Genomic DNA, 13,465 nt, shown 5'->3' with positions numbered 1-13,465 from the left:
CCCATGTGCACTGTGCATGCAGACCAGCGAGCACCGGCTCGCCTAGGACCCTGGGGAGTGGAAAGGACCGAGTGATGAGCCTGAGGGGCCGGACCCGGCCCAGCCTCGTGGTCTGGCCGGTGCTCACGGCAGATTGCTAGGATACACAGTGCCACCCTGGGCACCACCTCGGGCCTCTGGCAGCCGGCTGAGTTGGGAGGGTCTTGGTGCCGGCTGGGCCATGCTTCCTCCCGTCTCTTTGCGGGGCCTCGGCTGTTTAGAAGGCACCGCCTCGGCAGGTGTGCGGGGGAGCCTTGCACGGGCGCCTAGGACCCTGGGGAGTGGAAAGGACCGAGTGATGAGCCTGAGGGGCCGGACCCGGCCCAGCCTCGTGGTCTGGCCGGTGCTCACGGCAGATTGCTAGGATACACAGTGCCACCCTGGGCACCACCTCGGGCCTCTGGCAGCCGGCTGAGTTGGGAGGGTCTTGGTGCCGGCTGGGCCATGCTTCCTCCCGTCTCTTTGCGGGGCCTCGGCTGTTTAGAAGGCACCGCCTCGGCAGGTGTGCGGGGCAGCCCTGCAGGGGCCTGCCCTGCTGTCCGGTTGGGCCTGTCCCTCCCACACCGCGGGCCTGAGCGTCCGCGTCCCCGGGCCGGCATGAGGGCTGCAAGGGGAACGGGAGTGGGTGCCCTCCGTGCTCCTTGTCACGTGGACAAACACCAGGGGGTGTTTTTCACTCTCGTCCATGTCTTTTCCCTCGGGGCCTGTCACACTGTTTTGTACACAGCAGGTGCTGCATGTGTATGTCTTGGCTTGCAATGAATAAAAGTTGAGGATCTACACCCAGGACTTGTGGCCATTCTGGCGGTTTCCTCTCCAGCCCCACCTCTGTGGATTGGCCCTGTGAGACCTGCCACCGGGTTGTCCTTGGGGACAGGGCTGGGTGCCCAGCCTGGGGAGGAAGCTCTCTGAGGCATCTCGGACACTGTGGAGGGACCTGGGCCACAGGAGCGGCTGGGAATGCTGGGAAAGATGCCCAGGAGCCCTGATCCTGAGAGGGGATCCCCAAGGGTGAGTGCTGGAGGCGACTGGAACCTTCTAGAGTCCCCACTAACTCAGAGAGACAAGAAGAAGTTATTTCCAATAGCCAAGATCTGGAAGCAGTGCTAGTGCCCATCAGTAGATGAGTGGATAAACAAGCTGTGGTACATTTACACCATGGGCTACCATGCAGCAGTAAAAAAGAAGGAGCTCTTACCCTTTGAGACAGCATGGAGGGGCCTGGTCTAAGAATATAATAAGTTTATCCATATGGTGTAGCCAGTTTTGTGAGAATAAGAACTGGAGAAGACCTAATGAAAAAATAAACTGATGAACAAAAAAAAAAAATCCAGAGACATTGACGCATGCAACAGGCTGACATATTTCAGAGGGAAGGGGGGGGGGAGGGGGGGGCAGGAAGAGATTAACAAAGACCTTGTATGCGTATATGCATAGCCCATGGGCACAGGCAATAATATGGTGAAGGCCTGGGGAGGGGACAGGGGCGAGATGGAGGGGGTCAATGGAGGAGAGGAAGGGGGACATCTGTAATACTTTCAACAATAAAGATAAATTTAAAAAAAGAACAAGTGGTCCTAGCCCTTGGCTCAGTGTGGATAGAACGTTGGCCTGTGGACTCAAGGATCCTGGTTCAATTCCCGGTCAGGGTACATGTCCAGGTTGCGGGCTCGATTAGAGGGCGTGCAGGAGGCAGCCAATCAATGATTCTCTCTCATCGTTGATGTTTCTATCTCTCTCTCCCTCTCCCTTCCTCTCTGAAATCAATAAAAATATATTTTTTAGAAAAAGGAATAAGTGATAAAATGTTCATATCAGAAATGTGGTCACACTTCTTAATTTCTAAGGGGCAGTTAGTTTTACAGGTGAGATGAAAAGTCCAAGAGAGAGCTGGCCTTCACAAGACCGCGGCACTGGCCCGATGGCCGCGGGATGGTGATGGCGGCAGCAGCGGGGCCCGGGCTGCTCGGTTGCACTTGGCTGCTGTCCACATTCGCTCAGCAGTGCTTCTCACCAGGTGCGAGTAAGAAGAAGCTTTTGGTTTGAGCCTCCTGCCAGTAGCTAACTGGACCGTACAATACGTACGCATCCACCAGCTGAGCTTTGCTGGGCTCTACAATGTGCTCTGATGGGGCCAGGGTCCCAACAGAAATAGCAGCAATTCACACTGCAGCACAGTCTCTTTCCCTTCTGAGTCCACACTGACAGCTTTCAGAAAAACAGCCTTCAAACAGCTCCTGGCAAAAATACTTAGCTAATAAAGTATCACACCACACGCCCCCAGGACAAGCTCTTCTGGCCTGCTAACCTCTTAAGGACCAAACACTTCTGAGTGCCCAGACACGACACTCAGGTGAGCACGTTGGGCGTGGCCATTGCATTTTAATCCCGCGGAGAATGCAACCCTTACCCACATGGGGTGTATTTACCTTCCCGCTTCTGAAGCATCAGCTTGAGTGTATTTCCACCTGTGGCGCCTGAAGGAATGGAAACAGAGGTCAGGTTCAGTGTGGCACCGTACTCTTTAACTCCACAAATGCAAAAATCAGTTGGAAAAACCCACTACATGTGCCCATCTTGATTTGGCAACTTGATTGTATGACTGTTTTAGGCTCGTGGTGTTCCCTGTTGTGCAGAAAAAGCAGTTCAGGCTGCCCATGGCCCAGACTAGAGGCAATGGCTGTGGCTGGCCAAGGGCATTATGACACGAGCTAGTCCCTGGAAAAGTGACCTTGTTCTTTCAGCCATTACGTCTTATTATGAGGGCCAGCACCTGTCCTAGGTCCCTTCCTGCAGACTTTCCCTCTTCATGGTACAGTGGGTGGAAGTGTCCCCCACCCCAAATTCACCAGCACCTGAACCCTCTGAATTGAATTCATCTGGAAATAGGGTGTTTGCAGACATGAGTAGAGCTCTCGAGGTGCTATCACACTGAATCTAGGGCGGGCTTTACACCCCGAGACCAGTGTCCTCACAAGAAGAGGAGACCGTGCAGAGAAGGGCCGTCAGAGGACCGGCAGCAGAAATGGGAGCTAAGCTGCCACAAGCCCATGCCTTTGCTCTCTCACAATCCCGCTCAGTTTCGTAGCTTGTCCTGATCACCTCAGAATCAGGCACTACTTGCATCATTTGCTCTGACTTTCATTCGCCTGTAAACATGTTTCTAATCAGCCCAATCATTTCAATGGAAAACAACATGTCTGGCCTGACAGAACGCCCTCCACGTGTGGGGACCCGTCAGCGCCTCTGATCCCTAAGTGCACAGGCCGTCAGAGGACCGGCAGCAGAAATGGGAGCTAAGCTGCCACAAGCCCATGCCTTTGCTCTCTCACAATCCCGCTCAGTTTCATAGCATGTCCTGATCACCTCAGAATCAGGCACTACTTGCACCACTTGCTCTGACTTTCATTCGCCTGTAAACATGTTTCTGATCAGCCCAATCATTTCAATGGAAACAACATGTCTGGCCTGACAGAACGCCCTCCAAGTGTGGGGACCCGTCAGCGCCTCTGGTCCCTAAGTGCACATGTAAGTAGACGGCTTGGCCTCTGAAGGGAAACAGCCCCTGGGGAAGCCAGCCTCAAAGGAGGGAGCCGAGTGCCTTCAGGTGTAAGGAGCTAGTTTGGTCCCAGGATGGAGACAGGCCTGGAGGTGGGTACGTAGTCTCCCTCTCTGGGCAGGTACGTAGCCTCCCTCTCCATGGACGGGCCCCAAGGCCGTGCTTCTATCTGCAAGGGTACAGTTTTCTGGGAAAAGAAGCCATAGCTTTTCCAGACTCTCAGAAGTGTCTGGGACCCAAATGAGACGAAGAACCAACCCCTGCTTAAAGAATTTACTCGGTAGGTGAGGGGGAAACACCTTTGTGGGAAGGTCACACACCGGCGGCCCACAGCTGCGCTTTTCCTGCAGGTGTGTTCTACTGGCATGCCCAATGTTTACAAAACTTGAATTTGAACACCTCTGGGCCCAAGTCACTCGACACCCCTGGTCCCCAAACAGCCACTCCTATTAGTCCCTCCAAGCATTTGAACTCAGTGATACCCAACTGCCTCTAGAGTAGGTGTGCCAGCGGGGGAGCTGGTTCGGAAGAATCTCTAGAGACCGCACTGAAGGCCTGGAGGTGCGGTGGTGTTGCCCCCGCATCTCCCATAGGAGGCGGGGTCTGCGGGCAGCAGGCTCAGGCAGTAGCCAATGCGCAGCAGCCTATGGAAGGACCCAGTGGCTTTCACTGTCTATGTGCGCGTCGGTCTACACAGTGACTGACTGTTTAAGAAGCAATTGCAACGGTAGGCTGTGTTAATAGCTGGGTAGCATCTGCAGAGAGGAAGCCGTTGTCCGGTCTGTTCTCTCCCTACTCTGATTGCTCCAGCCCTCTACTCAGAACAGGTGCCCCAACTGCCTCTAGAGTAGGTGTGCCAGCGGGGGAGCCGGTTTGGAAGAATCTCTAGAGACCGCACTGAAGGCCTGGGGGTGCGGTGGTGTTGCCCCCGCATCTTCCATAGGAGGCGGGGTCTGCGGGCAGCGGGCTCAGGCAGTAGCCAATGCGCAGCAGCCTATGGAAGGACCCAGTGGCTTTCACTGTCTATGTGCGCGTCGGTCTACACAGTGACTGACTGTTTAAGAAGCAATTGCAACGGTGGGCTGCGTTAATAGCTGGGTAGCATCTGCAGAAAGGAAGCCGTTGTCCGGTCTGTTCTGTCCCTACTCTGATCGCTCCAGCCCTCTACTCAGAACAGGTGACTTTCAGAAGAGCACAGAAACCCGGAGTTGTCAGAGGAGAGAGGATGAGGGCAAACATGTGTTACATGAGAAACAGTACAAAAATGTAGATGTTTCACCGTCCTAGAGAAATAGAACCTCTGGGAGGAAAGCTATGGCTCTGAGGGGCCACGGGGCCGTAAATTAGGACATGAAGTAAGGTTTCCAACAGCCGAACAGCCATGCAACACTGGTCTAGGTCACATCACGAGTTGCTGAGCAGAAATAAGCACAGATGAGCACTTGAGGAGGCTGCCATAGACGGATGACTTTTAAATGAAGTCACCCGTCTTCATTTGCTACTTTTAAATGAAGAAATCAATGAAAACATTTCCTAAAGCAGACAGGTGTGCTCCTGGGCAGTGACATTAGCATCCATTACTATCTTAACATTTGTCCATCTCCAACAACTCATACGGAATTAAGTCTCTCCGATGCTTGCCGTCTGTAAAAGCGCTGAGCAATTAATGAATGAAATGCGGTCTGATATTGAAATAGACACGAGGCTTAAGCATTTGCCAGGAGGCTGCAATTTCTCGCAGCAAATGTGTCACCACTGCTCCAGGCTCGAAGTCTCCCCACTCCTCAGCAATGCAGCTGAGAAGCGTGGGCTATCGCTGAGTTATGAATGGTCAGTGTCGCCACTGTGCCAATTACTACGGACCCCACACTAACTTCGTTTGAAGAAAAAAAACAAAGAACAAGTGAATGACCATGATTATTTCCTGTGTATAGATGTTTTGCTTTTTTACCCCAACACTCTCAGTTCCTATTTCTAGGCTGTGATAATTGGCACTTCTGCATTTATGAAATCTAGTGACCTGGCATCGATCTCCCAGCAGGTTCAGAATTGCAAATTGTCTCTTTGGTCAATTCACTAATTGATCAAGAGGGGTGATGATCATTTTTTTTCTATTAAATGTTTTTGAGTGACACAAAGAGCCACCTAGGGGACTCTACATAGATACAAAGATTTTCATTTTATGTCATAAGAAAGTTCCCATTGCAGCTCAATGATGTTGCTGTAGTGTTCACCGACTCCGCTCACTGTGTTGTTGGTGTGATGAAGTAAAACACAAGCCCTGAGGAGGAGTGAATGGCTTACAGCCAGTGCTCACCCTCTTTGCTGGGATGTGCTTCTTAAAACCGGAGGAACAAAGGGCACGAGGCAGATCAATGATGTAAAGGGAATTATTGGTCTGCCTCCCCCGAGGGTGCCATGTGGAGCTGCAGTGGCCCTCCCCACTTGAACAGGCCCCCAGCTCCAACCTTCTGGACTGCACGCCTCCTCCCGCCCTCCCCCGCCCCGGGAACTTGGTTTCCTCACCTGCTCTGAGTGAGTAAAATGCACAAGTGAGCCACCCAGGTCTTCCCTTTCCAGCACACAGTGCCCAGCTGCTCTGCAGTGGGAAAAGCACCAGTCTCGGGTCTTAGGCAAGTGGCTCACACCTTCCAGCCCCTTAGCAAGAGACGCTCACTGCGCCTGCCTCGCTCAGCTGTGAGCGGCAGAGGCCACCAGTGAGCCACAGGGGCACAGGGAAGGCAGGGTGTCCGGACAACAAGTCCTATTCCAGACGACCTTTCTTAGGGTGGGGTCTGCGGCCCCCAGGGTCCGGATGTCTGCACACCCACCAGATTGCTTCACTTGGGGAGTATGTGTGCAAGTGCACATTTTATAGGGAGCGTTTCATTGGGAATTCTCAATCCATTCGCCGAGGGCTCCATAAGCAGGAAGGGCGAAGCAGTTCTCTTTTGAGAGCCTGTCCCCTGCATGCAGGTGAGGCCAGCTCAGTCTGGAGAGGGTGCACCGTCCCATTGACTCAAGCTTCCAGGGACCCTTCCCATCGCCTTAGTCCTGAAACACTGCTTGTCCCTCCCAGGACCGCTCACCCTCCTAGTCCCCCGAGGTCATCCCAGGTCTGAGGCTCTGCCCTTGACCCTGGTACTCTGCTGGCCTGCCCAAGCCACCACTCGCTACTGTGGGAGTGCAAAGCCCGACACCCCCATCGCCCTCTCGCCCTCGCTCAGACTCAAAATGGGTGCCTATGCCCCCACTCCGCGCCGTCTCCCTCCCCTGCGCCCTGGCATCTCCCCACTTACTTGGGCCCAGGCACAGCAGCAGGAACAGCGCCAGCACAGTGGTGGCCAGGACGGCGGGCCGCACTAAGGAGGAGGCCATGCTGCACCCGCGGGCAGGAGGGAAGCTCTGGGCTGGCTGCAGGAGGACTGGCCAGAGAGCTGAGGCCCGGAGGGCGGGCGTGACCTGCTTCCTTGTGGGGAGGGACCCCACGGGCGGCGCAGTGCCAGCGGGCGGGCGGGCTGAGCAGCAGCTCTGAGCCCGGCTCTTTGGCCGGGATGTTCAGGATGCAGGCCCCACAGAGGACCTGGCAGGGCGCAGGGGGGTGGGCGAGGACCCCCCGGGAAGGATGGGAGGTGGATTTCGGACTCCGGCCCAGGTCCTCCTCTCCCCTCCCAGGCCCCCCTCTCCCATCCCTGGTCCTCCTCTCCCCTCTGTCCCTCTCGCCCCAGCCTGGCCGCTGGCTGCTGCGCTGGCTGCTCACTCCACACTGTTGGCTTAGAAAAAAGCCTCTGGAATTTCCTTAATTCCCAAGCTGCACGTAAAGATGCCTTTGGCAGCGCTGTGTTTGGGATACTTTGAAAGACTCCACAGTCTGAGTCCAGAGCTGCCATCCAGGAAAACATCGCACCCCCGGCCGCTGGAATAGAAGGCCTTTCAGAATCCAGGACCGGTGAGCTGTAGGTGTCCGCAGAAGAAGTGCCCACTGTGTGCTCGGTGACCCACGCACAGGGTCACTACGGAAGGCCAGCCAGGCCTGCGCAGATAGAAGCTGCGGGGACCCGGGGTGAAGGAAACGAGGCACACTTGCCCCAGCTGACCTGGGCCTCACTACCTCGCCCCCGAGGCCTGCCCACATGAAGGCGGCAATGCTGAAATTACCTGTAGGGCCCTTCCCTCTAGGACAGCGGTCGCCAACCCGTGGCCCCCGAGGTCTGAAAGGCTGGCGACCGCTGCTCTAGGATCTGCTCAACCCTTACCCACATGGGGTGTATTTACCTTCCCGCTTCTGAAGCATCAGCTTGAGTGTATTTCCACCTGTGGCGCCTGAAGGAATGGAAACAGAGGTCAGGCTCAGCGTGGCACCGTACCCTTTAACTCCTCAAATGCAAAAATCAGTTGGGAAAACCCACTACATGCGCCCATCTTGATTTGGCAACTTGATTGTATGACTGTTTTAGGCTCGTGGTGTTCCCTGTTGTGCAGAAAAAGCAGTTCAGGCTGCCCATGGCCCAGACTAGAGGCAATGGCTGTGGCATGATTGTGGGGAGAATCTTATAAGCCCTTGGAGAAACGTTGGGTTAGGGGTCAGATTAAGAAAAAACAAACAAACCTGGCCAAGGGCATTATGACACGAGCTAGTCCCTGGAAAAGTGACCTTGTTCTTTCAGCCATTACGTCTTATTATGAGGGCCAGCACCTGTCCTAGGTCCCTTCCTGCAGACTTTCCCTCTTCATGGTACAGTGGGTGGAAGTGTCCCCCACCCCAAATTCACCAGCACCTGAACCCTCTGAATTGAATTCATCTGGAAATAGGGTGTTTGCAGACATGAGTAGAGCTCTCGAGGTGCTATCACACTGAATCTAGGGCGGGCTTTACACCCCGAGACCAGTGTCCTCACAAGAAGAGGAGACCGTGCAGAGAAGGGCCGTCAGAGGACCGGCAGCAGAAATGGGAGCTAAGCTGCCACAAGCCCATGCCTTTGCTCTCTCACAATCCCGCTCAGTTTCGTAGCTTGTCCTGATCACCTCAGAATCAGGCACTACTTGCATCATTTGCTCTGACTTTCATTCGCCTGTAAACATGTTTCTAATCAGCCCAATCATTTCAATGGAAAACAACATGTCTGGCCTGACAGAACGCCCTCCACGTGTGGGGACCCGTCAGCGCCTCTGATCCCTAAGTGCACAGGTAAGTAGACGGCTTGGCCTCTGAAGGGAAACAGCCCCTGGGGAAGCCAGCCTCAAAGGAGGGAGCCGAGTGCCTTCAGGTGTAAGGAGCTAGTTTGGGGGGTTGGGGGGAGGGGGGACAGCATCTTCCACAGGAAGAACAGTGACAGGCAGGCATGGCCGGGACAGTGCACCGAGCGAGGCTAAGTCCTCATTTTGAAGCTAAGTCTATTGGTAAGTACAGGAGCTTCGATGTGTACTTGCAAAACAAGAAAGGTTCCGGGATAAGTGACACATCTCACACCCTACAGCAGGACCAATAAGAGACACAGCTTCATCACACACGGTTTTTACTGAAATATCATACAGAAAAACTCGGAGATCAAACACACGGCATAATGATCAGGAAACAGCATTATCCACATTCCAGGAGTCCCTGTCCCCTCCCAGGCCCTCCCACCCCCTATGCACTGTAACATAATAGTGTAGTTGGCACAACCCTCTTTTAAAAATGTTTTATTGGTGTTTTATTTTCATTTACTTAAAAAAACACCCTCATAAAATAAAGATTATGGTTACCAATAGGAAGAAACTAATTAATAAAAACGAAGGGTTGAAAAGTGTAAGATTGCCTGGCTGGCGTGGCTCAGTGGTTGAGTGTCGACCTATGAACCAGGAGGTCACGGTTTGATTCCCCGTCAGGGCACATGCCTGGCTTGCGGGCTTGATCCCCAGTGTGGGGTGTGCAAGAGGCAGCCATTTGATGATTCTCATCATTGATGTTTCTATCTCTCTCTCCCTCTCCCTTCCTCTCTGAAATCAATAAAAATATATATTTTTAAAGCGTAAGATTTATGGCTGGGTCGACTTACCAATTCAGTTTGTTCAATCCACAGCTATTTCTCAAAAAGCTCACTGGGTGCCCTTTGCCTGGACAATATTCCAGAGTGGAATGTTTTTGGCTCCAGTATTCTTGCCTGCCTTACACACCACCAATAACAGGCACAGAGCACACGCACTACCTGTCATTTGTCTTCCAGCCATTTCCATTCATGATGGGCCCCTGGTTTGACTTGGATCCTGCACAGAGGGACTTCCCTGCCTCTCTCCCACGCAAACATAGAGGAGCCCCAGGAGGAAGGTGACTCCGACCAGGCCCCCGTGGCCACTGCTGCCCCCTTTAGTATGAGGGTGTGATGTGAGCCCCCAGGTCTCAATTAGCAGGGAGTGGGATGTGGCAGGAGCCACTCGCTCAGCCTTCACAGTCTGTGAAAGTTCCTTCCATTGGTTTATTTGCTCACCAGCATTTACTTATAAAATGTACCCACACCTGGGCACTGTGACAAGCCCTTTGTTTCCAGCCAGTTACATTTGTGAGGTGCATGGCTCTACTTTCTCCCTCTGCTAACATTGGCCCTTCTTTATGCCAGTGTTTCTCAAACTTCATCTAAAAACCCCAAGGCGCTGAGTAAAGTGGGCCACACTCGCTGGGACTCTGACCTGGTCAGCCTTGGGGAGGGCCAGGAGTCTGCATGTTTTGGAAGGAGGATTCTAGGGGATGCTCATGTGAGCAGGGCTCAGGGTGCTGTCTGAGACAGTGAGCTCACACGGCCGACCATCCACATTCACCCGCTGCCCTCAGTCTTCGCCTGGCCTTCAGCATCCCCCCCCCCCAACTACCACAGCAGCTGCAGGGGCTTCCTCTGCCTTTGGCGTAGTTGCTGAGAACACAGCTCCAGGAATGTGTCATGTGCTAACCATGCACGTAAGTCCATGTCCTCTCTAGGCCTCGTTCTGTAAGATGGGGACATATTTAGCATGCTGAGGCCAGAGGTCACAGGTACAGAGCCTCATATGCAGTAAGCACCCAATAAATATCAGGAGTGGTTTTCATCACCAGCACCCCCTCTGACACCTGTGTGCTCCTCCTCCCCCCTCTCCCCCGCCCACCCTAGGCCAGGTGAGCAGGACCCCTCACTTTGGATGAGGTTTCAATCCACCACCTCATTATTATACATGATCAGATTCACCTTTGCAAACATTGCCCTGACCTGGTGTCCCCACCTCTCTTTCTTCACAGGAAACGTGGCACTAGAAGAGCATGCTAAGTGACATCACCTGGCAAGGGGTGAGGGTGCCAGGAGCCTAATGGGGGCAGCTCCGCAGGGCAAGGAGCACAGGAGAGAGGGCCTGATGCAGAACTGCCACCGATGACAAGAGGCCTAAAGCCAAACCAACCAAAAGCGTTAGGGACCCAGGCTGATGCTGAACTGAACGGAGAATAAGACAGTAGGAGAAATTGATCATGGAATGGGGTTGCTAGTAAGACAGCTATTTTTTTAGGTGTGAAAGTGGTTTTACAGTTACTTTGTTAAGCTCTTGTCTGTTAGATCTACACACTGGAACAGTTATGGGTAAAATGATATGCTTTGGATTGAAATATATCAGGAAAAAACTAACAAATATTGATCATTCTTTTGCTAGGAAACTACATATACATTTCCTGAGCCCCCAATTGTGATGGGTCATTATCCTGTCCTCTGTGTATCTTTACAGATTTCCATAATAAAAAAAATATATACAGAGTCCTAGTGGCACCCATTGACTACAGAATCTATAACATACACATGACCTTCAGATTCTTTGTTTAGTCTTAAAATATGTACAACAGTTATTTTTCCTTTATACTTTCTGCAGGTCGCCCAATTTCACCCAAACTCAATTCTTGAGTGCATTCTCAGCACCTTCACCGCTTCATGGCTTTGCACACAACATTCCCCTGGGATGCCACTGGGCCCTCACCTCTGCTAGCAAACCCTACTGTCCCGCTTACCTATCCGGGCAGGGCTCAGCCGGGTGGTTCTGCTGCCTTGCACAGTGTTGATGGTGCTCACTCAGCCGACTCAGCTGGGATGGGCTGCACTGGACAGTCCCAGAGAGCTCTGCTCACATGTCTGGCACCTTAGTGGGGATAATTGGAAAGTCTGGGTCCAGCTGAGATTGTCCACTGAAGAGCTGACATGTGGCCTCTCCAGCATGAGGTCTCAGGGTAGGTCCTACAGGGAGGCTCAGGGCTCCCAGAAGGAGTGTTCGAAGATCAGCTGCTCCAAAAGCCAAGAGGAAGCTGCCAGTGACTTAAGCTCTTCTCCTGGAAATGGACACAAGTCAATGTCTTTTATTGGTTGAAGCAGGCACAGAACCCATGGCATCTGCAAGGAAGTACAAAGATCCCATTTCTCAATGGGAGAACATCAAAGGTATGGCTGCCTTAATCCTCCCCACCTTTCAAGGCCAAGCTCAGACGCTGCCTCTTCCAAGAGGCCTTTTCTGCTTCCCCCTTTTGGGCTAGAAATGTGTTTTCTTTGGAATTCCTGCACCTTTATGTTTCCTCCATTCTACCTTGGACTTCTCTGTGTACCTTATTTCTCTCTTCTCCATTTGATTTTTTAAAATATATTTTTATTGATTTCAGAGAGGAAGGGAGAGGGAGAGAGAGATAGAAACATCAATAATGAGAGAGTATCATTGATCGGCTGCCTCCTGCACGCCCCCCACTGGAGATCGAGCCCACAACCTGAGCATGTGCCCTTGACTGGAATCGAACCCGGGACCTTCCAGTCTGCAGTCCAATGTTCTATCGCCTGAGCCAAACCAGCGAGGGCTCCATTAGATTTAAGCTTTGAGTTCCTCAATGTGTTTGTTCTCTTTTAAAAATTTCCCATAGAAGGGAACACTCAAATATTTGAGGAATGAGTCAATGTGAGTCACCTAAAAGTGAGTCTGTGGCTACACAGATCTTGTATAAATGAAATAATTTTGAATGTCTCTGTGTTATTTTTTTTATTTTATGTTTGATATTAGAAAAGTATACGTTACACATAGCAATGGCTCAAGGGCCCTTCCCTCTAGGACAGCGGTCGCCAACCCGTGGCCCCCGAGGTCTGAAAGGCTGGCGACCGCTGCTCTAGGATCTGCTCCGAACTCAGGTGATGGTCTCTTCATTTTGCTCTCGCTGGCTTTTCGCACCTTCCAGGGCTACGTGCTCTTGTCCACCAGGTAACTGGCCTCCTTGCAGGCGGCCGGGAAGAGTGTGTTACTGCTGAGCGAGAAAGGACATACGGTGGCGGGTGAAGGAAAGGTGGGAAGTGGGTCTGACAGAACCGCAAGAACTTGGCTGCACTGGTTTCCAGAGACAAACAGAAAGATAAGGCTACACATCAAATGATTGTGGGGAGAATCTTATAAGCCCTTGGAGAAACGTTGGGTTAGGGGTCAGATTAAGAAAAAACAAACAAACCAAAACCCAACCAGAGAACGCAATGTACGTACTTTTGCCCAAGGACAAGAAATCCATTATTAGGAAGAAAATCAAAGCAAACAGAAGGTTGAAATTCTGTTTGGGTTGGTGTCAAACATTCAGTGAAGACGTGAATTATAATCTCTTATTTGTCCTGTGGAGACCACCCTCCTTTGCGTCAAGTCCCCACCAGAACTTGCTTCTCATATAACATTTAAAAACGTGTCTCTTAACCAGAATCTGATCGGAATTGAGTTCGTGAAGCCAGAGGACAGCAGCCTCCTCCCTGCCTGGTTTTCTTCTTCCATCCTTGGGAGCAGCCCACAGAGTATGCCCTCTGCCCATCCCCCCAGATACCCTTGAAAATGCAGCGGCAATGTTAGTTTTTGTTAATTCAGAGCCCA

At 52.4% G+C, this 13,465-nt stretch overlaps 1 protein-coding gene across 1 annotated transcript in view; it reads right to left on the bottom strand.

Annotated features, from left to right (window-relative positions):
• The window catches only part of LOC102245907 (chromosome unknown open reading frame, human C2orf40), a 10,540-nt gene extending 3,494 nt beyond the window's left edge, over positions 1-7,046 (bottom strand). Inside the window, exons 1-2 of the mRNA XM_005864880.2 lie at positions 6,898-7,046; positions 2,469-2,516 (exon numbers count right to left, since the gene is read on the bottom strand). Of these exons, the coding sequence (XP_005864942.1) occupies positions 2,469-2,516; positions 6,898-6,976 (127 nt within the window). The 5' untranslated portion in view covers positions 6,977-7,046. The remainder of the gene's footprint in view (positions 1-2,468; positions 2,517-6,897) is intronic.
• Between the last annotated feature and the right edge of the window lie 6,419 nt (positions 7,047-13,465).

This window comes from Myotis brandtii, unplaced genomic scaffold (genome assembly GCF_000412655.1).
Source record: "Myotis brandtii unplaced genomic scaffold, ASM41265v1 scaffold1920, whole genome shotgun sequence".
NCBI lineage: Eukaryota > Metazoa > Chordata > Mammalia > Chiroptera > Vespertilionidae > Myotis > Myotis brandtii.
The sequence above is the reverse complement of the archived record's forward strand: the minus strand, read 5'-3'. Positions and strand labels throughout refer to the sequence as shown.